The 24,249-nt window shown below is 51.2% G+C and overlaps 1 protein-coding gene across 1 annotated transcript in view; it reads left to right on the top strand.

Moving 5' to 3' along the window:
* Window positions 1–24,249, top strand: part of FADS2 (fatty acid desaturase 2) — a 39,424-nt gene extending 15,175 nt beyond the window's left edge. Inside the window, 11 exon segments of the mRNA XM_043970206.1 lie at window positions 393–590; window positions 1,311–1,416; window positions 7,135–7,226; window positions 7,228–7,257; window positions 13,242–13,302; window positions 14,787–14,863; window positions 17,538–17,635; window positions 18,181–18,277; window positions 19,287–19,366; window positions 20,120–20,245; window positions 20,924–24,249. Of these exon segments, the coding sequence (XP_043826141.1) occupies window positions 393–590; window positions 1,311–1,416; window positions 7,135–7,226; window positions 7,228–7,257; window positions 13,242–13,302; window positions 14,787–14,863; window positions 17,538–17,635; window positions 18,181–18,277; window positions 19,287–19,366; window positions 20,120–20,245; window positions 20,924–20,975 (1,017 nt within the window). The 3' untranslated portion in view covers window positions 20,976–24,249.

Genomic DNA, 24,249 nt, shown 5'->3' with positions numbered 1-24,249 from the left:
AAATCCAGCCTCAGACACTTGACACTTACTAGCTGTGTGACCCTGGGCAAGTCACTTAACCCCACTTGCCTCACTAAAAAAAAAAAAAAAAAAAAAAAGAGGAGACACTGGTTTGCTTACTTTTATACCTATTTCCCAGCTAGACTTGAAGCTTTCTCAAGGCATAGAGGATCTCTAGTGCCCCTCTCTTCCTGATGCAGCACCCAGCATGAGGCTGGGCAGTTTCTCTATCTATTGGTGGCCCAGAGGTGGACACTCGAGTTACTCCTTCAACACAAGAGAGCGGGTTCCTCTGGGTGGGCACAGTGGGCTGCTGGGGACTGTTCAAGGTTCCCGTGTTTTGTGGGATTGCCCAGGTAGCTGATGCCCCTCCTTGGGCTCTTGCCTCTCAGCCCCAGATTACAGAGGACTTCCGAGCCCTGAGGAAGACTGCGGAAGACATGAAGCTCTTTGAAACCAACCACATGTTCTTTCTCCTGCTCCTGGCCCACATCATCATCATGGAGAGTGTTGGCTGGTTCACCATTTTCTACTTTGGCACTGGATGGATCTCGACCATCTTGACAGCCTTCATCCTAGCGACCTCCCAGGTGAGAAACAGGGGGCCTTAGAACATGGAATGTCACAGCTGGGAGGGACCTTAGAGGAGAGAGCTTAGAACATAGACTTCCTGAGCTGGGGGAGACCCTAGAGGAAGGAGCTTAGAATATAGGACATAGACTTTTTAGACTGCAGGGATTCTTGGGGAGGAAGTTTAGAACATAGGACTTAAAATATCAGAGTTGGTAGGGACTTTAAAACATGTCATGTCAGAATGGGGGAAGACTCTCTCCTAAGGGAAAGAGCTTAGAACATAGACTCTCTGAGCTGGCGGGGGAGGATCCTTATGGATCAATCCACTCTCTCACTTTATAGATGAAGAAACAGGCTTAGAAAGTTGGGGTGCTCAACCCCAGGTTACATGTTGAGTTACAAAGTTTCCTGGCTCCTCCATCCTTTGCTGTTTCTGCCTCTTGACATCCTCAGGGTATACCCAGGGCCTCTCTCTTTCTGTGCGCTCTCTCTCTCTCTCTTTTTCTAGGGCAATGAGGGTTAAGGTGACTTGCCCAGGGTCACACAGCTAGTAAGTGTCAAGTATCTGAGGCCACATTGAACTCAGGTCCTCCTGAATCCAAGGCTGGTGCTTTATCCACGCGCCACCTTAGCTGCCCCCTTTTCTGTGCTTTCAATTGGCTCATGTGGGCCAGGCCTTCCAGGTGCCTTCTGGGGGCTCACTAAGTATCTTTTCCTGACCTGCTTCTCTACCCCAGGCCCAGGCTGGATGGCTCCAACATGACTATGTCCACCTCTCGGTCTACAAGAAGTCCTCGTGGAACCACGTTGTCCACAAATTTGTGATCGGCCACCTCAAGGTAAGTGCTGTCTTCTGAGGCAGGCTTGGTGCCATCTCATTCCCCCTTTATACAGAAGCAATCCTCAGCTCTGTTCTTCCAAGCTAATCTGGGCAGGGAGAAGCCAATTTTCATAGCTTCCCTCCATGTCCTTGCACAGGCTGTACCCCATGCCTGGCATGTAGTCCTCCTCATCTTCTCCTCTCAGAGGCCTTGACCAGCTCAGAAGATTTCTTCCAGTTGACAGCATTTCTCGGCATCATCCAGACTTTCCTATAATGCTTGCTCTAGGCAGACCCTCTTGCCCCTCCACACTATTCTTGTATAAACACCCCAATCCTGGTAGTCTGTAAGCTTCCTGAGGACAGGCAACTTTGAATCATTCTTTGTAATCTCCAGAACATGGCATATAATAGGTTGTGGGTTCTTGTTTGTTTTTTGTTTTTGTTTTGTGGGGCAATGAGGTTAAGTGACTTGCCCAGGGTCACACAGCTAGTAAGTGTCAAGTGTCTGAGGCCGGATTTGAACTCGGGTTCTCCTGAATCCAGGGCCGGTGCTTTATCCACTGCGCCACCTGTGCTCCCTAATAGGTTGTTAATAAAGGTCCCAAGGAATGAATGAGTGTCTGGATGAATGAATAAATGGATGGATGGATAGATATTTGGATGAATGAATGAAGGAATGCCAAGACAAGACTAGGAGTAATATATGTCCCCACAAGTGGGCAAGCAGGCTGGCAGGGAGGTAGGGAACCTAATGAAAAGGATGAGACTTCCGGTTATTTCTGGGTTTGTGTGGGGATGACTTTGACTTTGCAAAAGTCCTCTGCCTTAAAGAAGAACAGCTGTGGTTACTCCCATTTTACGACTGGCAAAAATTGAGGCACAGAAAGGTTAAAGGGAGGCTGTGTGAAGTCTAGTTCTGGACGTCAGAAGACCTGAGTTTGATTCTCCCTCTGGACACTCCTTGCATGACCTCGGGCCAGGTCCGTAACCCTCTTGGGCCTCGGTCTCTACCTCAGTAAAAAGAGAGCATAGGCTTGGGATCCCCCCCAGCTCTATGGCTATGAACCAGATGAACTTATTCTGTAAATGATGACACCTGGTAAGATCTCATATCTCACGGGTCAGTGGAAGTGACCTGGGCCTCTCAGACCATTAGGATTTATTTTTTATTTTGAGTTGAATCCTTACAAGGAGGCCCTGATATGCCCAGTTTGCAGAAGAAAATGATACCCTACGATGCCCAGGGGCTCAGTAACTTGGGACTGGGAAGCTCAGATGGGCTCACCACTACTTGAATGACTTCAGGCGAGTCATTGAACAGACTAGCATCCCCAAATCCCAGAGCCAAGAGGGACCTAAGGGCCAAGGACCCTCCAAATGAGACTCCATGCCCATACCCCTGGCAGATGACCAGCCAGTCTCTGTTTGAACCCTTCCAGTGTGAAGCAGGGTGCCCACCAAGTCCCAAAGTAGTCCATAGTCAGCTTTCATCATCTATTCTAAGGGCAGCTAGGTGGCACCATAGTACACAGAGCGCTAGAGCACTCATCTTCCTGAGTTCAAATCCAACCTCAGGACACTTTCTGTGTGACCCTGGGCAAGTCACTTCACTCTGTTGGCCTCAGTTTCCTCATCTGTAAAATGAGCGGGAAAAGAAATGCTTTTTTTTGTTTGTTTGTTTTTTTGCAGGGCAATGAGGGTTAAGTGACTTGCCCAGGGTACACACGCTAGTTAAGTGTCAAGTGTCTGAGGCTGGCTTTGAACTCAGGTCCTCCTGAATCCAGGCCGGGTGCTTTATCCACCTGTGCCATCTAGCTGCCCGGGGAAAAGGAAATGGTAAACCACTCAGCATCTCTTCTAAGAAAATCCCAAATGGGGTCACCGAGAGCTGGACACTACCGAGACACCTGAGTGACAACAACAACACATTCTGTTCTGTATTTCTTGATTCTGTCCCCCAGAGGCAAAAAGAACAAATCTAATCCCTCTTGCACAATGCAGGGCATCAGATGCTCAGACACAGCAGTCTTGTTTCCTCTGACCCTCCAAGCTCAGTATCCCCCAATTCTTCCAGCCAGTCCTCAGGCCCTTTTTCCTCATCTCTATAATGGGCAAATCGGGCGGCCGAGCATGGGGTTCTTCACCTTGGGGTCCAAGAAGATGTTTTAAAAAATAATTTGATAACTGTATTTCAGGATAATTGGTTTCCTTGGTAATACTATATATTTAATTTTGTGTATTTTAAAAACATTATTTAAAAAAACCAAACCATGGACCCTGAGGAAGAAAGCCTTTGCTCAAGGAATCCATGATGCAAGATAAGTTAAGAACCCCTGGCAGCTAGGTGACTCAGTAGATAGAGCTGACACTGAAGTCAGGACCTGAAGTTAAATCCTCCCTTGAACAATTACTGGTTGTGTGACCCTGGGCAAGTCACCAAACCTCTGTTAGCCATCTGTAAAGTGGGGAGAGTAACAGCACCTCCCTCCCAGGGTTGTTATGCTGCTCAAAAGAGAGGATATTGGCAGAGTGCGTGGCAAATCTTCCAGTGCTAGCTATTATTACTCACCCCTCAGGGACTCAGTTTTTGCTCACTGACCTGAGCTCCTGTGAACCTGCCCTCTGGTGCCGTCACTGGCTCAGCTTCCCCACAGAGCTTGGCTGCCTCTGACCACTGGGCGCTGAGCTGTTCATCTTCCCTTCTCTGTCCCCAACAAGCTGATTTCTTTTTCTTGGCTTGAGCGGAGCTGAGGAACCTTCTCACGGCCAGCTTGGCCTCCTCCTGGCCCGGGCTGATGGGAGACCCAGCTCCACAAGCAGTGGCCTCGCCTGAGCTTGTCCGAGGGTCTGGTCTCCTGCCAGGGTTGGGGGGCCTCAAGTCACACAGGGAGCCTTTTGTGTCCTTTCTCCTGCTCTCTCCTTTCTAATAAAAACTCTCTTGAAGGCTGAAAAGCAACATCCCCCTCCCAAGCAGCCCTCGCCTTGTGGGCTTCACAAGAACCGTCTGTATGCTCCTGCTTGGCTCTGGTCCAGAGGAAGGGATGCCCCCCAGACTGGCCGGGGTGGGGGTGGACCCTGACCCCACCTCTATGGTCAGGCCAGTGGGATCAGGCCAAGTTTCAGTAAGACCCAAGCCAAAACTTTGGTTCAACACTCATCTATATTGCTTGCTTTTGTAGACAGAAATTGGGGGAGGGGAAGAGGCACAGGTTATCTGGCACTCAGACCCTTAGGGCAGGAGGAGGGACAGGCAAGGTCAGAGGGCCAGATGCCCCTCCTAGCTGGCCCTTCCATTCTCTCACTGAAGTCAAACATTCATTTTTTTCTTCTGAAAGATTATGCTCAGTTTTACTGGATACCTGATTCTTGGTTGTATCACAATTTCCTTTGCCCTCTGGAATATCATATTCCGTGCCTTCTGGTCCTTTTAATGTAGAAGCTGCTAGATCTTGTACTATCCTGACTGGGGCTCCACAGTACTTGAATTTTTTTCTTTTGGCAGCATGCATTATTTTCTCCTTGACGCTGAGAGCTCTGGAATTTGGCTATTAATATTCCTAGGAGTTTGCCCTTTTGATCTCTTTCAGATGGTGATCAGTGGATTCTTTCAATTTCTATTTTTACCTTCTGCTTCTAGAATATCAGGGCAATTTTCCCTGACAATTTCTTGGAAGATGGTGTCTAAGCTCTTCCCTTGATCATAGTTTTCAGGTAGACCAATAATTTTCAAATGATCTCGTCCTCGGACTCTTTTCAGCTTCTAAGAACATCCTGCTCTTTATTTTCTTATAGCACCATAGTGTTCCATCACCATCACACACCACAACTTGTCAGCATTCCCCAATTGGTGGACATCCCCTCAACTTCCAATTCTTTGCCACCAGAAAAGACCAGCCAGCATTTATGAAGCACTCATTCTGTTCTAGCCCCTGGGGATGCAAAAGGGGCAAAAGACAGTCCCCTCATGCTGTCTAGTAGCTCATAGTCGAGTTGCGGGGGCGGGGGGGGCGGGGCAGTAACAGGCAAACAACTGTGTACAAATAAACTACATGCAGGATAAATTGGAAACAATTAAAAGGGGATGGCACTAGATTTAGGATGGATTGAGGAATGCTTCCTGTAGAAGTTGAGGTTTTAGTTGGAACTTTAAAGAAAGCCAAGGAAACCACGAGGAAGAGCTGAGCGGGGAGAGCATTCCAGGCTGGGGGTGGGGGGAGGAGATTAGATTAATCGTAGAGAGACAAGGAGCTTCCTCTTGTGCAGAGACATGTGGCCACAGCCTGGTGGTCCTGGCATCCTCCTCGGTGCTTCGTGCAAGTGTTGCCATGCTGGGCAACCGGTTACGCTCTCCCTAGAACCTGTCAAGACACGGACATCTCAATCAAATCAGGGAACTTTTGCCAAGTTGACATCTTAGTCATGAGTGTGGGCCAACCCATGAAAAACACTCAGTGACTTGAACAAGCATTTCGTGCTTGGAAACATTCTTGGCACAAACCAGGCCTTTGGCAAACTTGCCACTGTGTCCAGATAAAAACTGAGCACTTATCAATAATATCTGGGTACTGTATCAGACAGTGGGGAAGAAGGACGCTTCCCACCATAGCTCAGGCAACATCCCTCGGGAAGGTCACAGCCAAAGGGATCAGAATCTCAGATAGGGGGAGGGCTCCAGTATGGAGCAATACCAACAATAATAAATCACTTTCAAATCCATCCATTTAAGCTTATTTCAGCTCAGGAGAGAGGCGTAGGTCAGAAACTGGTCAGAATTAGTAGCCGATGCTTGGATTGGTGATGATTTGAACCCTTCTTGAGGAGCCTGGAAGGCTTGGGTTGCAGTCCACCACAGACACTTAACCTAGCTGTGAGATCCCAGGCAATTGATTCACTTTAACTTCACTGGGGCCTCAGTTTCTGCTCTGTAAAATGAGAGGGTTGGATCAGGCAACAACCTCTGAGGTCTCTTTTGGCTTTATGACCTTTCAGAGACTTTGAACTAGAAAGGGTTTTACAAATTATCTGGTCTCCAAACTCACAGCCAGATGAGGGACTGCCTAATCCAATCGTTCTTTCTTTATAGAAGACAACTAAGATTCACACCCGTTTTGCTACTTGAGAGAAAAAGACATTTTTTAAATCGATGTCTTTTGTTTTTTATTATCAGTGATTTCTGGAAATACTTCTCTTCCCTCTTCCCTCTCCCCCCAGATTGAACCCTCCTTGTAGCAAAGAAAACCATTTAAGCAAAAACAGCAGATACAGTAGCTGAATCTGACAGTGAGTATATCCAACATTCTGCCCCAGGAAGCCTCCACTTCTCTCTTAAGACTGGAGAGGTCTGTTTCATTCTGTTGCTAGCTTGTTGGTTAATTAGTTTGAGTCACTTTGGGGGGGGGGGTAGGCAATGAGGGTTAAGTGACTTGCCCAGGGTCACATAGCTAGTAAGTGTCAAGTGTCCTGAGGTTGGATTTGAACTCAGGTCCTCCTGAGAGTCATCTTTTAAGGACTTCTTATGAACGTGGTGAGTAGTGGGTTTTCTTTATTCTCTCTGCATTGTCTGCCCCTGCCCTTTTTCACAGATCACTGTGTCTTTGCCCCCGTGTGGAACTCTCTCGGTGCCAGTGCTCAGATGGATGGTATGAGTTGTCTCCTGGGGCTCCAGGCTCTGACCAGCCTCAGGTCCTGGCTCAGGGCCCTGTCAGTCTCATCCCCTCTCCTTTCCCCCTGCAGGGAAGCCTCGGCCAACTGGTGGAATCATCGGCACTTCCAGCATCACGCCAAGCCCACATTTTCCAGAAGGACCCCGACGTGAAACATGTTGCACGTTTTTTGTCCTGGGCGAGTGGCAGCCAGTGGAGGTGAGAGGAGGAGGAGGTGGGGAGGAGAGGGACCCTCTGGGTGACACAGAAATGGGGACTCTGGAAAGGACCAGTCTAGCTCCAAATGGGGACACGCTCCCTCCTCTTATTATGTTGAGATGAGAAATCAGGAAGACTCGGATTCAGATCTCACGTCTGACACTGGCTCTATGACCCTTAGTGAGCCTTGAGTGTAAGAAGCCTGAAAAGAGAAGAAGGGGTTCCGAGCAAGAGGGAGGCTCCTGGTTCTGCTGGCTGGGGTCAGGTAGTACATGTGTAATGCCTTTGCCACAAAGACCTGTGTCTTTCCAGGTCCTGCCTTCTGGCCGGACCTGCTAGACTAGAATCTCCCTTCCTGCCCCAAAGTCTGCTCTTCCTCCGCCCCTTCCCCCACCTAAGGAAACCTTCCAACAATCTGGATTTAGGCTGTGTGTTCAGATGTGTAGATAGAGCAAAGATTGGAGCCCTGCCACCAGATAATGGCTCAGAGTTCCCTCGGGGTATTGGAGCCTTTATATCCCAAATCTAAGACAACGAGGGCACATCCCACAGTCTGGGAGCCTGGACTTGTCTGGGATGCTCTCGACCTTTGTGACCTTGGGTGAGGCACTGAATTCCCTGGCCTCAGTTTCCTAATGTGTAGAAATGAGATTGTAGGTTGTAGTAGATGGCCTCTAAGGAGCCACTTTGAAGTCTGTGATCTGATGGCTCGGGTTCAAATCTGCCTTTAATGTGTAGCCCTGAGCAACTCCTTTCCCTGGGTCTCAGTTTCTCCTTCCATAAAATGAAAGGGTTGGCTTAGATGTCCTCTGAGGTGTGATCTGATAAACTGCTATGATTTGGTTGGTGTTTGTTTGTTTGTTTTTAACGGGAGAAGGAGTGAACCCTTCCAGGAAGCAGAGAAGCACAGTGAATATGTCTGTTTGTCCCTGTCTCTCTTTCCTCTTAGCCTCTCCTCTCTTTGTGTCTCCTCTATCTCTGTCTCTTTCTCTTTCTGTCTCTCTGTTCCCGTCTCTGTCTCTGTCTTTCTCTTCTCCCCAAAAGACACTGGATTCTGAATTAGAAGGCCTAGGACCGAATCAGTTCTTACTCTCTCTAGTGAGTAGTCGCCTGCCCTCTCCGGGCCTCAGTTTCCCCCTCTGTGAATTGAGGAGGCTGGTTCCCCCGACCCTGTTTCTGGGTCTAAGATGTAATCTGGTCTCAGGCAGGCCTTCAGGACACCTTGTCTTGGACAGGCCTGTCTTGAATGCCAGGGTTTTGAATTAAAATCGGGTTGCTGTTAGCGACAGGATTACTGGTGCCTTTGCCGCCATAGACAATTTCATGGAAATCCTCTTTCCAGAAACAAAAGGCGTCCTGTCTCACTTGTGGGCTGGGAGGGGTCCCCACAGTGAGGCCTGGCCTCAGGGGTGGCCTGTAGGCGGGCGTTCATTTATTCCTCAGTTCAAGGAACACTTCTTAAGCACCTGCTGTGGGGTCAGTTCCCAGGGGGCAGAGCTGGAGAGCTAAGGAGGGTGCAGACCCTTCTCTTACCGCTCTCCCTAGCCAGAGGGGTTATGGTCCCTCAACAAGGGAACAAAGTGCGGGATCAGATTTAAGAGAGGCCCTGGGGGTCATCGATTGAGAGCTAGCAGAAACGTTAAAAGTGGCTGTGGCCTCCAGCCCTGTCATTCAACAGCCCCATAGACAGGTTAGGTTCTCCCCCAGGGTCACACAGCTTGTGAGTCTGAGGCAGGATTCACCCTACGGCTTAGCACTGGGGAAATTGGGCAACATTGGAGCTGGTACTGCCAAGATTGATGGAGGACGGTGGGTGGTCCTAGTGCACTCGGCATGGGGAGAGGAAGGGGGGGGGCTTTGAATGCCCCACCAAAGAATGTACTTTACCTGGTTGGCAGCAGCCAGGAGAGGGACAAGGTGGATTAACAAGGAATATTGGATTTCCTCCTCCTGGAAGGGGCCTTTGGGGTCATCTGGTACAACCTCCTCATTTTTTAACAGAGGAGGAAACTGAGACTCAGTTTTGCCCAGGTGATAGCATGGGGGTTGTCACCTCAATAGGATCCTATTGGCTTGAAAGTCAAATCAGTAAAGCAGTGGGCAGTGGTGGAAAGAATGGGGGTTTGGAGTTCAGATCTTGCTCTCCGTGTGACCTTGGGTGAGTGGCCTCCTTCTCTGGGCCTCAATTTCCTCTTCTGTAAAATGGGAGTGTTGGGATAACTGGCCTCTAAGGTCCCTTCCAACTCTGCATCTCTGACTCTGTCCTCCGCCCCACTTTGCTACCGCCCCTGGTAGGGGAAAACCTGTTAAATACTGTGGAATCCCGATGACCGTGTTGGAATTTCAGACCACTGTGCTAATGTGGGAGCTCTGACTTCCCTGGCCTTGGTCAGAGGTGCTGGTGATGCTCTGTGAGGGGGCAGTGGAAATCAGCCTAGATTTGGGGCTGGGGGCTCGGGGTTTGAATCCTCATTCTGTCGTTTCCCAGCCCTGTGAGCCTGGCTATACCCCTTACCCTCTCTGGGCCCCAGCCCTCCCCTGAGATTTTCCAAAGTCTTGGGATTGGGCCCATGCCCAAAGAATGTTAAATCTTGGGATGTTGAAAGACAGATTGGGGGCAGGGGTGGGGCAGGGCTTTGCTCCAAGGCTGTTACAGCCATCTGGGTGGCGGGTCCTGGTGGCCTGACCTCCAGAGGAGGAGGGACAGACTTGGAGGAAAGATGAACGGGACCTAGAAGTTCAAAGTGGAAGGGTGAGGAAGGGTCGGGAGGTCATGGAGTCAGAGCCTATCTAGACCCCCCCCAGTCCATTTTACAGATGGAACAACTGAGGCTGAGGTTGTCACACAGGTGCTCTGTTTCAGACCCTGCTTCTGAGGTCTGAGCTGCCTCCCCCAGGACTGTCTTCTTGCCCTTTCTCTGCCTCAGTGACATGGTTCTCCAAAGGTGCACCCCCCAACCTCTTCCTGTACCCTGTCCCATTCACCTCCCCAGCTGGACCTGAAGCATGCCACTGGGCAGAGCTAGAGACCTCAGGGCCTCACCCCAAATACCCAGTGCCAGAGGATGAGATGGAAAGGAATGTTTTCCCTTCACTTTCCCCTGGGGAGAGAAAGATCTGTTATCTCCCTGGATGGGAATGAGCTGGCTGAGAATATCATTATGCAAATAGAAGGGAAATAGCCTGGCTTTTGGCTCTTGGGAGAATTGGGCCAGCCTGTGGCTGGGATCCCAGGCTGTGGCCCCTTTGCATTTGGGGAAAGGGCAGCTCTGCCCAGACCGCAACGGGGAGGGGAGAGGGAGGCTGTCTCAACTTCCCTTTCTCTCTTGCTGTATGGGAACCCATCCACCAAGGTCCCCCTTCAGTCCTGGCCTCCATGGATCTGGGGTGTCGCTCCCCCTCCCTATATTCCTCATTACCACACTATACTGAAGGGCATGGGATGACAGAATTTAGAGTGGGAAGGACTGCCCCCTGCTTCTTCAGCCCCCTCATTTTACAGGGAAGGAAACTGGAATTCAATTCAGATCCCTATGGCAACCACTTGGCCTCAGACTCTCATTAGCTCTGTTACTCCAGGCAAGTCATTTCCCAAGCCTCGGTTACTTCAACAGTAAAGTGGGTATAATGATAAGAATGGCTGAGATGTAGACTAGCAGGCTCTTAGTCGGAATCAGGAGATTGATTAGTGTCAGTTGTAATTGCCAGACTTGGGATGCAGAGCTAGCCCCTGCCCTCAGTGAGCTTACCTTTTGCCGAGGAGAAGGGGAGATACAAACTTTGGCTGGGTGGCTAGCACAGATGAGGGCTGGAAGGAGAGAGAGATTGTAGAGTCCATCTCCCTTACTTTACAGATGAGAAAACAGACCCAGACGTTAAGGGACTTACCTCAAGTTCCCAGGGATAGGAAGTGGTAGAGCTGGGCTTCATTCGGTCAATTGATCACATTTATTAAACATTTCCTATGTCCTAGGCAGGGAGGGAGAGAATTGGTGAGGGCAGGGGATGGTATGCCAAGTTCAGGGAACCACAAATAGCTAGAGAGTCTGTGCAGGGCATGATGGGAAGGCACTTGGCAATGTCATCCAGCTAACACTGGGCCTCTGGGGGGAGGTGGGGCTTGTTCACCTCCCACCCCCCAGTAGTGGGACAGGGTAGGAATTGGGCTCTTGCTGGCCGTCCATCCCCTTGGTCTGGAAGCTTTAATCTTCCAGATCAATCTTGGAACTGTCAAATGGAGTTTTTAAATCTTTAACAATTTTATTGATAGCAGTTCCATTTCCAAATACATCTCTCGCCTTCCTTTTCCCTTCCCAGAGAACCATGTTCCTTGTGAGAAAGAATGGAAAAAAAAAACAAAACAAAGGGAAAGGGGAGATGTAGTTCAGCCAAACTAACCAACAGATCTCATCCACCCAGTCTTGTGGCACAGGCAGAGTTATACACCCACAGCCTCCACCTCTGCCAGTAAGAAAGGGAAGTGCATCTGCCCTTCCTTCTTGAGGAACTAGCTCGGTCACTGGAACAACACATTATTTGGTTTATTAGTTGTTCTCTATAAAGCGTTGTGGTCAGTGTGTGTTATTCTTCCGGTTCTTCTTCCTTCACTTTGCATCTGTTCAGAGAAGTCTCCTCTCACTTCTCTGAATTCTTCATATTCTTCATTGTTTCTTTGACAGCAATATTCATTTCCTTTCAAGCCAATCAACACACATTTATTAAGCACCTACTATATCCCAAGCACTGTGCTAACCACTAGGGCTATAAAGAAAGGCAAAAGACAGTCCCTGCCCTCGAGAAATTCCTTTTCCAGTGGGGAAGAGACCATATACAGAGCAGATGGAAGTTAGTCTTGGGGGAAGGCCCTAGTCTTGGGACACCATTAGGTGGGAGCTGAAGGCAAGAAAGGGAGGGCATTCCTGGCATGGGGGGGCGGTGACCAAGGCAAAGACATGGAGTTGGGAGATGGACTCTTGCACTGGAGAGACTTTAGATGAGGCTGAGCTTCCAGGGCCGTTCTATGTGATGATAGGTCTTCTCCCTCATGGTCCTTGTTCTCCAGGCCAGTGTCCAGTGCCATGGGGTTGCCAAGGCCATTGAGGATCTAGCTGGCCACTGGCCCACCATGTTGCTTGGGCTGCCCAGGACTCCCAGCCGCGGGCTGGACCCAGGCCCATTGGTGCTTACTTAGCTCAAAGCTGAACGAGTCCCCAGGAGTCCTGGCCGGAGTCAGAGTTTCACCAGGGCTGCCCTTGGCCTCCTCCTCTTGGGTGCCCAAGGCACTTATGCCCCTGTCCACCTGTGCCCTTTGCCAGATCAGTGATGTGCACCAGAACAAGCCATCGGGGCTGGCCCCGGGCCGGGGACTCAGTGCAACCCTTAGATAACAAGGACATCCCCTCCCGAGGGTCCCTCTGACTGGCTGTATGGAGGGACCCTCAGCCAACCATAACACGTGGGCAGCTGGCCTGCATTGTCCATCTGGCTTCCTGCCCTCATTGCCAGAGGTTGGTGTGGCATCAGGGCCCCAAGCCAGACTGGCTTTTTGATCCAGGCACTGTCCTACTAACGTAAGAATGGTAGCGTTAGACATCGGCGCAGCTTAGCAAGGTGCTTGGCACTTTTATTAAGCTTATTGCTTGACCATCTGCCACACCAGATGCTCATGAGTGAGCTCAGGTACATTCTAATCATACATCCTGGCCACCTGCAATTGATTGTTTAGTCCAAGCATAGGACTTTTTACATTGATCTTTATTAAGTGTCATCTCAGGAAATGTGGCTCCTCTTCCCAGCCTACTGGGATCATTTGGGATTCCTGTCCCCTGATGTGATGCTGACCACTCCTGCTTGGGCCAATGTCACATAACAATAACAACAGACCCCCCAAACTCCTCCCTGGCCCCTGGCCCCTGTGCTGGGCTCTCACGAGGCCAGGGGCAAGAGTCTAGAAGGTTCTGAACAATTTCTCTTCTCTCTTCCAGTATGGCAAGAAGAAACTGAAATACCTACCTTATAACCACCAGCACCAGTACTTCTTCCTGAGTGAGTACAGTGGCCGGCCCCAGGCTGCCCACCCTAGCCCTGCCCCAGGCCCCAGAGCCTGGGCAGCCCAGCAGAGTTGTGACCAGAGGGCAGCTCATCTCACAGGAGTTCAGAGAAGAGCCAAGAGCTCATACGATGCTGAAGATGGGAGGAGGAGGGGGAGGAGGAGGAATAGCATCTACTGACCCATCCAATCATTATTTTATATTATTGTAATGGTTATGATTGATAAGAGGGCATTCCATCAAATAGGCTGATGTCCCTGATAATTAGCCTGTTGTAGTGTTATATAACTACAATTATAATGAATTCAGTACTGTCTGGAGACCCCACCTGATAATTATTATCTATTATTCTATCGTAATTGACGTTATAATGTTAATCGTTGGAAATGCCATGTGATAATAGGTCATTATAATATTATTGCATTAATAACAATATCTAGACACCCCATATGGCAATATTGTTATAGTAATAACTGGAGAGAAATCTAATAAAAATAATAATAGGAGCTCCCATCTAATAATGGATAATATATAGCACACTAAAATTATTATAATTGATATTATAATATTGACATTCATAGTTGGAGATTACATCTAATTATGAGGCTGATAACTTAAAATACCTGGCACGTATATATGAGGTGTTTTAAAGTCGGCAAAGTGCTTTGTAGATATTAACTCACTGTATCCTGATGGCAACAATGGGAGTAGGTGCTATTATGCCCATTTTACAAATGGGGAAACTGAGGCCGCCAGCTGCCTAGCCTTGGGTCACCCAGCTGGTCAGGCCTTCTTGACTCCAGGCTCAGTGCTGCCTCTCCCTCCTTTCCCCAGAGCACTTCTGTGAAGGAGATCTTTATTTTATTCCCACAATACACACGAAGAAATGGGGGCCCTTTAGATAAATAAAAACCTAAGTCACTTGTCCCTGCTCCAGCAGCAAATAGAATACAGAGCCTGGGTCCCAAGGCAGATTCTTTGACTCCTCACTATGTCCACCCATGAACTCACCCATTTCATAGAGGAGGAGACTGAGTCCCACAGAGGCTCAGTGACCTGCCTGGGGCCCCACAGCCCGTAAGTGGCCGAGCTTGGGCTCCAGGTCCCCACGTTCAATTTGCTTCTCACCAAACCGTGCTGTGCACTTCCTCCTGTTACAGATGAGTAAACTGAAGCCCAGAGAGGAAGGGACAGGCCCATGGTTACTCGGGCGGTTCAGGGCCAAGCTGGGGCTAGGCCCCAGGTCTTCCCCATCCTAGGCCATGGCTTGGTCCTTTTCCCCGAGGCCTCCCCAGCTCCCCTCTGCTGGTTGATGAGGTCATCCCTGGACCCCTCCCAGGGTTCAAGCCTGAGCCCTGTGTCCCTGAGGAAGGGGTACATGGGTGGGGGGCAGGAAGGCACCAGCTGCCTGGGCAGCCCAGAGCCTGGGCACGCCCTTACTTTCCTCCTCACCGGCTCCTCTTTCTCCTCTCCCCACAGTTGGGCCGCCATTGCTCATCCCAATGTACTTCCAGTTTCAGATCATCATGACCATGATTGTGCGCAAAGATTGGGTGGTGAGTCACATGGGCCCAGGCCCTGGGGGAAGGGGGCCTGGGAGAGCACACTTAGTGCCAGCCTTTGGGGAAGGAGCCTGGCAGGAACTCCAGTGCATGGAGTGGACCAGGCATCTGTGATCTCTGAGTCTCTCTCTCTCTCTCTCTCTCTCTCTCTCTCTCTCTCTCTCTCTCTCTCTCTCTCTCTCTCTTTCTCTCTCTCTCACACACACACACACACACACACACACACACACACACACACAGAGGGAGCTTAAGGGAATTGCCCAAATTCACATGAGGCTGGGGCAGCTAGGTAACACAATGGATAGAGCACTGGCTCTGGAGTCAGGAGGACCTGAGTTCAAATCCAGCCTCAGACACTTGACTCTTGCTAGTTGTGTAACCCTGGGCAAGTCACTTAACCCCAATTGCCTCACCAAAAAAAAAAAAAAAAATTAAAATTCACATGGGGCTGAGTCAGGATTCCAGCCCAGGGAATCCCCCTTTGTTCTGTCCTATAATCCTGCATGGGGTCACATAGAGCTGGGGAGTTGACTTCTGAGGCTCCTCTGAGCTCTGTCATTCTGTGATTCTGGGAGAACATGGGATGTAGGGTCAGAGGAGCTGGGTGTGAATCCTCCCGCAGCATCTGCTCTCTGTACAACCCTGGACAAGTCCCTTCTCTCTTTTGGAGCCTTGGTGTCGTCATCTGTAAAGTAGAGGGAGGGGAGAGTTGGAGCAGGTGGTTCCCTCCCCACACTGAATCAATCTGTAAGACGTTCAGATTTGGCATCAGAGCAGTGGGCTTTGAATGCCGCCTCTGACACATCCTGCGCAGCCTTGGCAAAGCCATCGGGCTCATCTGCTCATCAGTGTCCTCTGTAAAATGGACCAGTATTGGACTCTATGGGCTGGACTGGGGTCCCTCCCAGCTCTTGTGTGTGTGTGGAGGGGGTGGGGTGGCAGGGAGAGGGACAGGGTGCAAGCAGCGTGTGATAATAATAATGGCCGGCATTTATAGAACCGTTTAAGGTTTGCAAAGGACTTCCTTAGCTGACTCAATCTTCATAACAACCCCACGAGGTGCTGTTATTATCCCCATTTTGCAGATGAACAAGCTGAGGCAGAGAGGTTAAGTGCAGTAGCTGGAAAACCAGCCCTGAAGGTCAGGTTGAACCAGGTTGGATCTTGTTTCTAGACTGGCTCGATGCCCCCAAACAAGCTCCCCAACCTCTCTCTGCCCCAAGTAGCTCCCTTAAGATGACTCAAGTGAGGGGGAAGATGCTGACCAGCTTTGATAGTCTCCAGCCCTCCCTGCCCCCCTTCACATCCCAGACCACGCAGACTTGGCTGAATGCTCATTATTTGGTACGTTCAAGGCTATCCGCCCTCCCTGCCTCCCTCACCAGGGCAGGGAGGCACAGTTATCCGCCTTGGTGTCCCCGGGCACATCCCACGGCTCAGACCAGTGTGGTGGGGGCTAAACTTCAGCGTCGTCTGTGACCAGAGACCTGCAGAGGGTGAGTTTGGTCAGATGCCCAGGGCCTCTGGACTCCTTCTCCAGCCCATCCAGTGGGCAGCAAGCTGTCCTTGGGGTCAGGACCTGGGTTCCAGTGCTTCCCCTGGCAGGATCCAACCACGTGACTGTGGGAGTTGACTAACCCCTCACTCCCCTCACACACACCCCCTTCTCTGGAGGACGCAGCCAGTGTGTGCTTTGGTTCTGTGTCACGGCCAGTGAGGTGGCCTTAGCAGTCGAGACAGCGGGACTTTCAAGCCACCCTCTGATCAGTCCCTTACCTCTCAGTGACCCAGGCAGCTCTCTTACAACCCCTGAGGTATCAGCGAGCTACCACTCTGCATCACTGGAGGGAGTCTCCTCATCTGGGAGTGCCCCATGCCAATTAAATAAAGGGGAAGGGCCCAAAGGCAAGGCCTGTGGCTTCATCGAAGCCATTGCAGGGAGGATCAAGAGGGGCGGCTCCAGGATGGCATGATGGAGGGCATCAAGGAGGCTTGTGTGTGGCTGTCCAGCGGGGGCTTGCTACCCTGCCCCTCCCAGGTTGTGGAAGCCCTCCCTTTAACCAGCCTGGTACATATACCCTGATATACTGGTCCTGCCTGAACATACATGTCTCATTCCACACTCCCTGCCTCTGTGGAGCCTCCTGATACAGAAAGGATGAGGGGAGGACAAGCAGGAAGGGGCACCGGCTTTGTAGGCAAAGGACCCAGCTTCGAATTCTGACTTTGTCACTGACTCTTGGGCACGTCTCGTGGCTTCAGTCTCTCTCTTGCCCTCCCCGTATAAAATGAGGGGGCCTCTGAGGACCCTCATGGCTCTAGGCTCTGATCCTCTGCTCTTGGGCTGTGTGCAGAACAAGGTGGTGGGAGGTGGGGCCTTTGCACAATTCAAAGGAGGCATTGTCCCTTGTGGATAGTTACGGTAAATTATATATGGTCAGTGTGTTGGTTCAGGCCTCCAAGTCTGATGGTTAGTTAAGGGACACCAGGCAACTCACTTGACTCCCAGGCCTCAGTTTCTTCATTTGCAAGATGGGCATCACAACGACTGTAGTGACCACTCCATAGGGTTCTGCATGATCCAGTGAGATCGTGGAATGTCCAAAAGTGCGAGCTGCTCACCGAGCAGCATGAGGCCTGCTGTCTAAGCTCTCGTCTCTCTCCCTAGGACTTGGCCTGGGCCATCAGCTACTACACCCGCTTCTTCTTCACCTACGTCCCCTTCTACGGAGTGCTGGGATCCCTCTGTTTCCTCAACTTCATCAGGTAGCCAGGCTTGTTGGGGACAAGGAGCAAAGCTTGTCTCGACTACACCCCCAGCCCAGAGGTTTACTTCTTCAAAGGCTGTGGTGTCCCCCAGAGGAGCTCAGGGCTCCCTCCCCTCTGCTCTCTGAGGAACCCTTGACTGATCAGTGTGCAGGGACTTCAGGCCAGGCAGGGTCAAGGCAACAGATTCAAAGGCCCCCAGCCTTGACCTCAGCCTTGCTGCTCCTCCTGACAGTGTAGCCCATGCCCAGATGCTACGCCTTCTCTGGGCATTGAGCCATGTGTGGAAGCATCCACTGGCCTCGACTTCGAGTTGCTCCAGCAGACTCCCCTGAGCCTCCTCCCACCTGCTGGTCACCACTGGGGCCCTGACCTTCCATTGATCTCCTGGTACCAGGTGGGCGTCCCCAGTGAGCAGCATGGGCACCGTCTTCCCTGCAACTCCCCTCCCTAATGCCCAGATTGTCAGGCCTTCAGAAGCTCTTGGGGGACCCTGGGGGTGTACAGAGGATCAACCGGCCTTCCTGGTTGTGTTATCTCCCCAGGTTCCTAGAGAGCCACTGGTTTGTGTGGGTCACACAGATGAATCATATCCCTATGGACATCGATCGGGAGAAATACCAAGACTGGCTAAGTGGCCAGGTGAGAGCTGTGGCAGGGGTGAGATGGAAAGAGGGTCAGGGACTGTCTTCCCTGTCCCCTGTTGGGGGGTGTGGGCACACAAGGAATGAGGTCTCTCTGTCCGGTGATCATGTAGACCTGTACACTCAAACTTTACTGAGCTCAGTCTACAGAGGAAGTGAATGGAGCCCCCATCAGTGGGATCAGGGTCCAGCTGCAGGGACAGCAGGCCACCCAGGATGCTGAGGAAACAGGATGGAGGGCATGCGACCCCAGGATGGCTTGGAGGAACAAGGGATATTCTCATCTTAACAGGAAGAAAAGAGTTGGGTGGGGCATGAGGTGGATCATAATGGTATTATTTATTAGGTAGATTCTTTGTGAGGTAGATCACACTAATACCATTTATTAGGTAAATTATTTATGAGGTAGATGGTGGTGGTAGTGGTGATGTTGATAAAGCTCTGTGGGGGCAGCAGTAGATAAAGCACCGGCCCTGGATTCAGGAGGACCTGGGTTCAAATCCGGCCTCAGACACTTGACACATACTAGCTGTGTGACCCTGGGCCAGTCATTTAACCCTCATTGCCCTGCCCCCAAATAATAATAATAATAATAATAAAGCTCTGTGAAGTGTTGTCTTGGAGAAAAGGGATTAGCCTCATTCTGTTTGATCACAGAAGGCAGAATTAGGCTTAGGCATAAGGATGGCAGATGACAAAGAAACAGATTTAGATTGGCGTGAGGGGAGACTTCTCAATGATGGGCTGACCCCCACATGGAAAGGGTCCCCTCCAGAAGTAGTGAGCGCCCTGTCCTGAGGGGTCTTCAAGCACTGGTTGGATGGTGACTCGTTGGGGACACCATTGAGGGGATCCCTGTGGGGTCTCTTCTAGCTTTGATGTTGGGTGATTTGGGGTTGGTGGGATGGATGGGGGTGGGAGACCTCCCCACACCTGGTCCAAGGAGCCGGGATCCCCTCTGGGAGGTCATCCCCTACCTCGTCCCTAACTCTCCCTCTTCCTGGCAGCTGTCGGCCACTTGCAATGTGGAGCAGTCTTTCTTCAATGACTGGTTCAGTGGGCACCTCAACTTCCAGATTGAGCACCAGTGAGTCCAGGGTGGGTCGGGAGGGGTTGGGCTGGCTCCACTGTAGGAGGGGATAACATCTGTGGGAAGGAGAGGAAGCCTGAGATTCTAAGAGGAGAAGGAGGAGGAATAACATTCTGGGCACAGAGGGAGGGCCAATGCAAAGGGGCTTGGTCTATGTCCCTAGCACAGTGCCTGGCACATAGGGGCTGCCTCCCGTGGGCACATACCCTCACGCCCACGTGCCCGACGTGCACAGATGTGCTCAAAGGCATCCCCCTTGTGCTGAGGCAGGTTCATCTCTAGCCATCGGCCCCATCATGGTCACGGTAGCCCATCATGAGCACCACTGTCCGAGTGTTATTGCACTATTGAGGAGCAGTTGTGGCACAGTGGAGAGAGAACCAGTCTTGGAGTCAGAAAGACCTGGGTTTGAGTCTTACCCCTGACACATCCTGACTGTGTGGTCCTGGACAAGTCCCTTCACTGCTTAATATTCCAGGCCCCATTGCAGAACAGATACTAGTCTGCATTGGTAGAGGAGCACCCTCACAGGGTATTCTCTGTCAGTCTTCTTCCCAGCCAGGAACTCCACTGAGCACTAAGTTGGGAAGTAGATCCGAGTTCAAGGTCCCACCCTGCCACAAACTGGCTGTGGCTTAGTTCATCATTGGTCCTCTCTGATCATCAGTTTCTTTGTCTGCAGAGGGAAGGAGTGGGCCCAGATGGTCTCCTAGGCTTCACTCACTTCCTCTCTCCCTGCCCCTTCCCCAGTCTCTTCCCCACCATGCCACGTCACAACTACCACAAGGTTGCCCCACTGGTCAAGTCTCTGTGTGCGAAGCATGGCATCGTTTACCAAGAGAAGCCCCTCATGAGAGCCCTCCTGGACATCGTGGGGTAAGGGACAGCAGATGGGCGGGCTGAGGGCTCAGTACTGGCAGGGTGCAGCTGCCTAGTGAGTAGGGGAGGTAGTACCCTGGGGGGTATACCTGGTAATTGGCAGGCAACTGCCAGTGGGAGTGCCTCCTGGCACCTGTCCTGTATGTTAATGAAGGATAAGGCCATCAGAAAGACCTGGATTCAAATCCTGGCTCTTTAGTAGAGAATCAAGGGCCTCCAAGATTTTAGTGACTCCTACTTTTTACAGATAGGAAAAGTGAGGTCCATCAAGGTGAAGGACTTCCTTGAGGTCCCACAGCTGGCCAGAATCAGAGCTGAGACTCAAGTCCAGTGCTTGCCCATGCCCGCCCACCCTTGGTGACTTAGCCCCGATTCCCCTCACATAGAAAGTGAACAGCATGGATGTGGCTACTAGGTGTAATGGCCAGTACGCCCAAGCTCAGGGTTAGAAGGGCCTGGGTTCATATCCACATCCAGTGCTCACTGACTGGCTGACGCTTGGAGGAGCCGAGTTCAAATCCTCTCCTCACTCTGCCACCTATAATTTACAACACATTCTCTTTCTCTCTCCCTGGGCCTCAGTTTCCCCATCTGGAACATGAGAACATTGGACCAGATGCCCTCTAAGGTTCCTGAGATTCCATGACCCTAAGAGCCTTCTCTTCCTCTCCACAGGTCCTTGAAGAAATCAGGAGACCTCTGGTTGGATGCATATCTCCACAAATGAAGCCCCCACATAGGAACCTGTGGGGAGGGAGGCTCCTCTAGGAGGGCAAAGGCCATTTCAGGAACCCCAGGGGAGCTCCCCTTTGACACCTCCTTCCTCTCTGTCTCTCTCCTCCCTCCCACCTTCTCTCTATCCTCTTCTCCTTGTGTCAGTTTCCCTCTTTCTCTCTATTTCCCCCTCTCACTTCTTCATTCTCTCCCTCTCCTCACTCTCCGTCTTTTTCTCTTCAGTGTGTCTCTATCTCTGTCTCTCTCTTAGAGCATAATTCCCTTCTCCACTTGCCTGGCACCTGGCAATGGCCAATCTGGCTTCTCTTCAGGGATGGGGGTAGTGGCTAGGTGACACGATGGGCCCTTTTGGCTATTGGAGTCTCTAGGACCCGAGCCTAAATGTTGGGCCTCACTCCTCATCACATTCCAAGCCTGGCTTCTGCTTCTGGCCTGGCACATGACAGGCTGCCCTCCTTCTTCATTCCTGCTGTAACTCACAGCTCTCTCTTCCCCAAGGGAAGAAAGAGATGGGCTGTGTTGTCTTCAATGGCCAGTCCCTACCCCTGCCCTAAGCCCCTGCCTGTCTCAGGGGAGGAGGCCTCTGTCAGCTGCTGGCCTAGCCTCAGCCTCAGCCCATCACCTCTCTGCACCCCCTGGAAGTTGTTATTAAATCACTAGCCCTCAGACTTGCTCTTCCGGGCCTGCCTAGCCGGTCTTTTGTTGGAAAGGCCTTCACCCACAACTCCATGGCCATTTCACACTCCCTGAGCAGCTCACCAAGTACCTGCTGATTTGTCCTCAAGTGTGCTTCGTTCTTAGGAACGGAGCCGATGTGGCAGGAAGAATGCCAGATGTAGTATTGGGAGACCTGGGTTCAAATCCCGGCTCAGTGACTTACTATGACCTTGGGAAAACTCTTTGGGCTTTGTTTCTTCTGTCAAATGAGGGGATTGGACTGGATGGACCTCCGAAGTTCCCGAGTCTCTTGGACCATGTGACCTTGTGACCATCTCAGCCCGGGTTCAGATTAGAAACACCCAATTGCCTGTTCTCCCAAGAGCATAACTGGCCACCTATCCCCCTACAGAGTTGGCCCAAAAGTTTAAACTCCACTTGACTTCACCACCCACCACCCCAGGAGCTGTCCAGCATCCCCCATGGCCCGGGTCAGTAGGGTCCTAGGGCCTGTCTCTCAGGTTGCCTTTTGAAACCATCACTAGGGAGGCAGACAGTGCCCAAGCCAATTTGGGACAACTGAGGCAGCTGTCCAGACCACACCTCATCCTGCCTTTGAAGACCTCCGAAGTGGTTTCATGCCTTCCCTCAGGGCCTTTCCCAGTGTCCTAACCCTAAGGTCAGAGGGGTTCAGCAGCCCCCTCGCCCATGTTTGGTCCCACCCCCCCCACCTCGGCCCCCAGCACAGAGTTTGTGCTTGGGCCTAACTGTAGGAATGGAGATTTAGAAGGCTAAAAGGGGGAGGGAGCCCTTAGGGATTGTGGAGAGTCTGAGCTCACCTTTTACAGATGGGGAAACTGAGGCTCCGAAAAGTTCACCTGAGATCACACAGGACGTGAGGAGCACAGCTGGGCTCGAGCCCAAGTTGTGTGGCCCTGAATCCATTTCTATATCTCCTAGACCGAGCTGCCTTCTCTTTGGAGGAACAACCTTTGGCCTCGTGCCGCCTCCTCCCGGCACACATCACAGTGGCCTTAAGATTTTGGAAGGAAATTCTCCACCTCCTTTTCTGACCCATATGCTGGGAGGGGCTAGTTTATAGTCCAGAGTACAAACATTCCCTCTGATCCTATAATGGGGGGGGGTAGTGATTAGATTATCCCTTTGGCCACCCTTGAATGTCCAGGACAGATGCCAATGGGTGATTTTTAGACTTCTTTCCTCTATGGACCTCAGTTTCCCCTCCCTGTAAAATGAAGGTGTTGGACTAGATTTCTCCTTGGCTACCAGCACCAGCATGATCTGTCTCCTCTCTTGGGCCCTCAGTTCAGCCTTGATGTCTCTGCCCTTCCCAGTCCACAACTGAGAAACAGCCCTGTCTTGGGTCCTGTTTGTTTAGAGTTAAACTGGGCTGCTTAGAGGAGCCTCAGGAGATGGTATCTCTCAGAAACAGTCACTCCTAGATGAAGCTGAGGGGGGGAATGAACGGCTTCTGGCCTTGGTTCCTGAGGAAGTCCTTGACAAGGATAAGAAGAGATGCCTGCCCAGATGAACAACCCAATTCTCACTTCAGGAGATAAGGGAGATGAGACTGATGGAATCCTCAGTTACCCCCTTCTTCCCCTTTCTCTCATGGGCAGGATTTTGCCAATACTATATATATAGTTTATCTGGGCTGATAACTTTTCAGGTTGAGCGCAGGAACTAGATTTAGGCTGGTCACATCCCTGTGACCTCCCCCATCCCAAAGGTGTGGGGTGGTGTTTAGAAGTATTCACTGTCCATAGCACTCCCTTGAAAAGTCTTAATTGAATTAGAATGTGTGCTATTGTAGAATGTATTAAATCTATGTCCAATGGAGGGACTGTCCTCAGGTGCTGCCCCCTTCCCCCTCCCACTCACCCCCCCAGTGTCCCTGAGCTTGCCAGAGAGGGCCGGCAGGTTGGAGATGGTAGCGTGGAAGTGAGCCCTTAGTCTTCCTTGGCAGAGGTGGCTCATCTGTTTGCAGAGGGCCCTTGTACAAGGAGAGACCTCAGTGCCCCAGAGGTTTGGAAGATGAGAGGGGAAGAGACCCAGAAGAATGATTAAAGATTGGGAAGGAGGAAGACAGGCCTGAGAAGGCCAGGGAAGGAGAAGGGCTGAGGCAGCTAAGGGTCCAGGTGGGAGCCTCAATGGCTGCCAAAGCCACACCTCTAACCTACTAATGTAGGTGACACTCTTGGGTCCAGTGTCCAGTGTCCAGTGGCTCGGCCTGGGCTGGGGGTGGGGGTGGGGGGCAAAGGGCAAGAGAAATCCCCACCTCCTAGCCCCGGCTACCTTGGCTTGGCCGGGGCCGGGGCTGCAGCCATGGGCAGCTGACTCTTCCTCCCAGTTCAGTTGGTAGCTGTGAACTGAATGTTCCTTGTGTTGAAGTGGGCCTTTTCTGACCCCCTCCCCCATCTTCAGGCCACTTCCCCCTTCCCCACCCCGCCCCAGGCTGAATTCTTAGGGAACAAGAACTTGATTTTATGGCTTTCCCTCCTCCCTCCCCAAATGTTTCGAGAATGAATGAAGGGCCCATTTTGTTCTGGTGTTCTTGTTACTCAATAAAAATCGACCTTTTGTGTTAA

The sequence above is a fragment of the Dromiciops gliroides genome, chromosome 6 (assembly GCF_019393635.1).
Source record: "Dromiciops gliroides isolate mDroGli1 chromosome 6, mDroGli1.pri, whole genome shotgun sequence".
Classification (NCBI taxonomy): domain Eukaryota; kingdom Metazoa; phylum Chordata; class Mammalia; order Microbiotheria; family Microbiotheriidae; genus Dromiciops; species Dromiciops gliroides.
The sequence above is the reverse complement of the archived record's forward strand: the minus strand, read 5'-3'. Positions and strand labels throughout refer to the sequence as shown.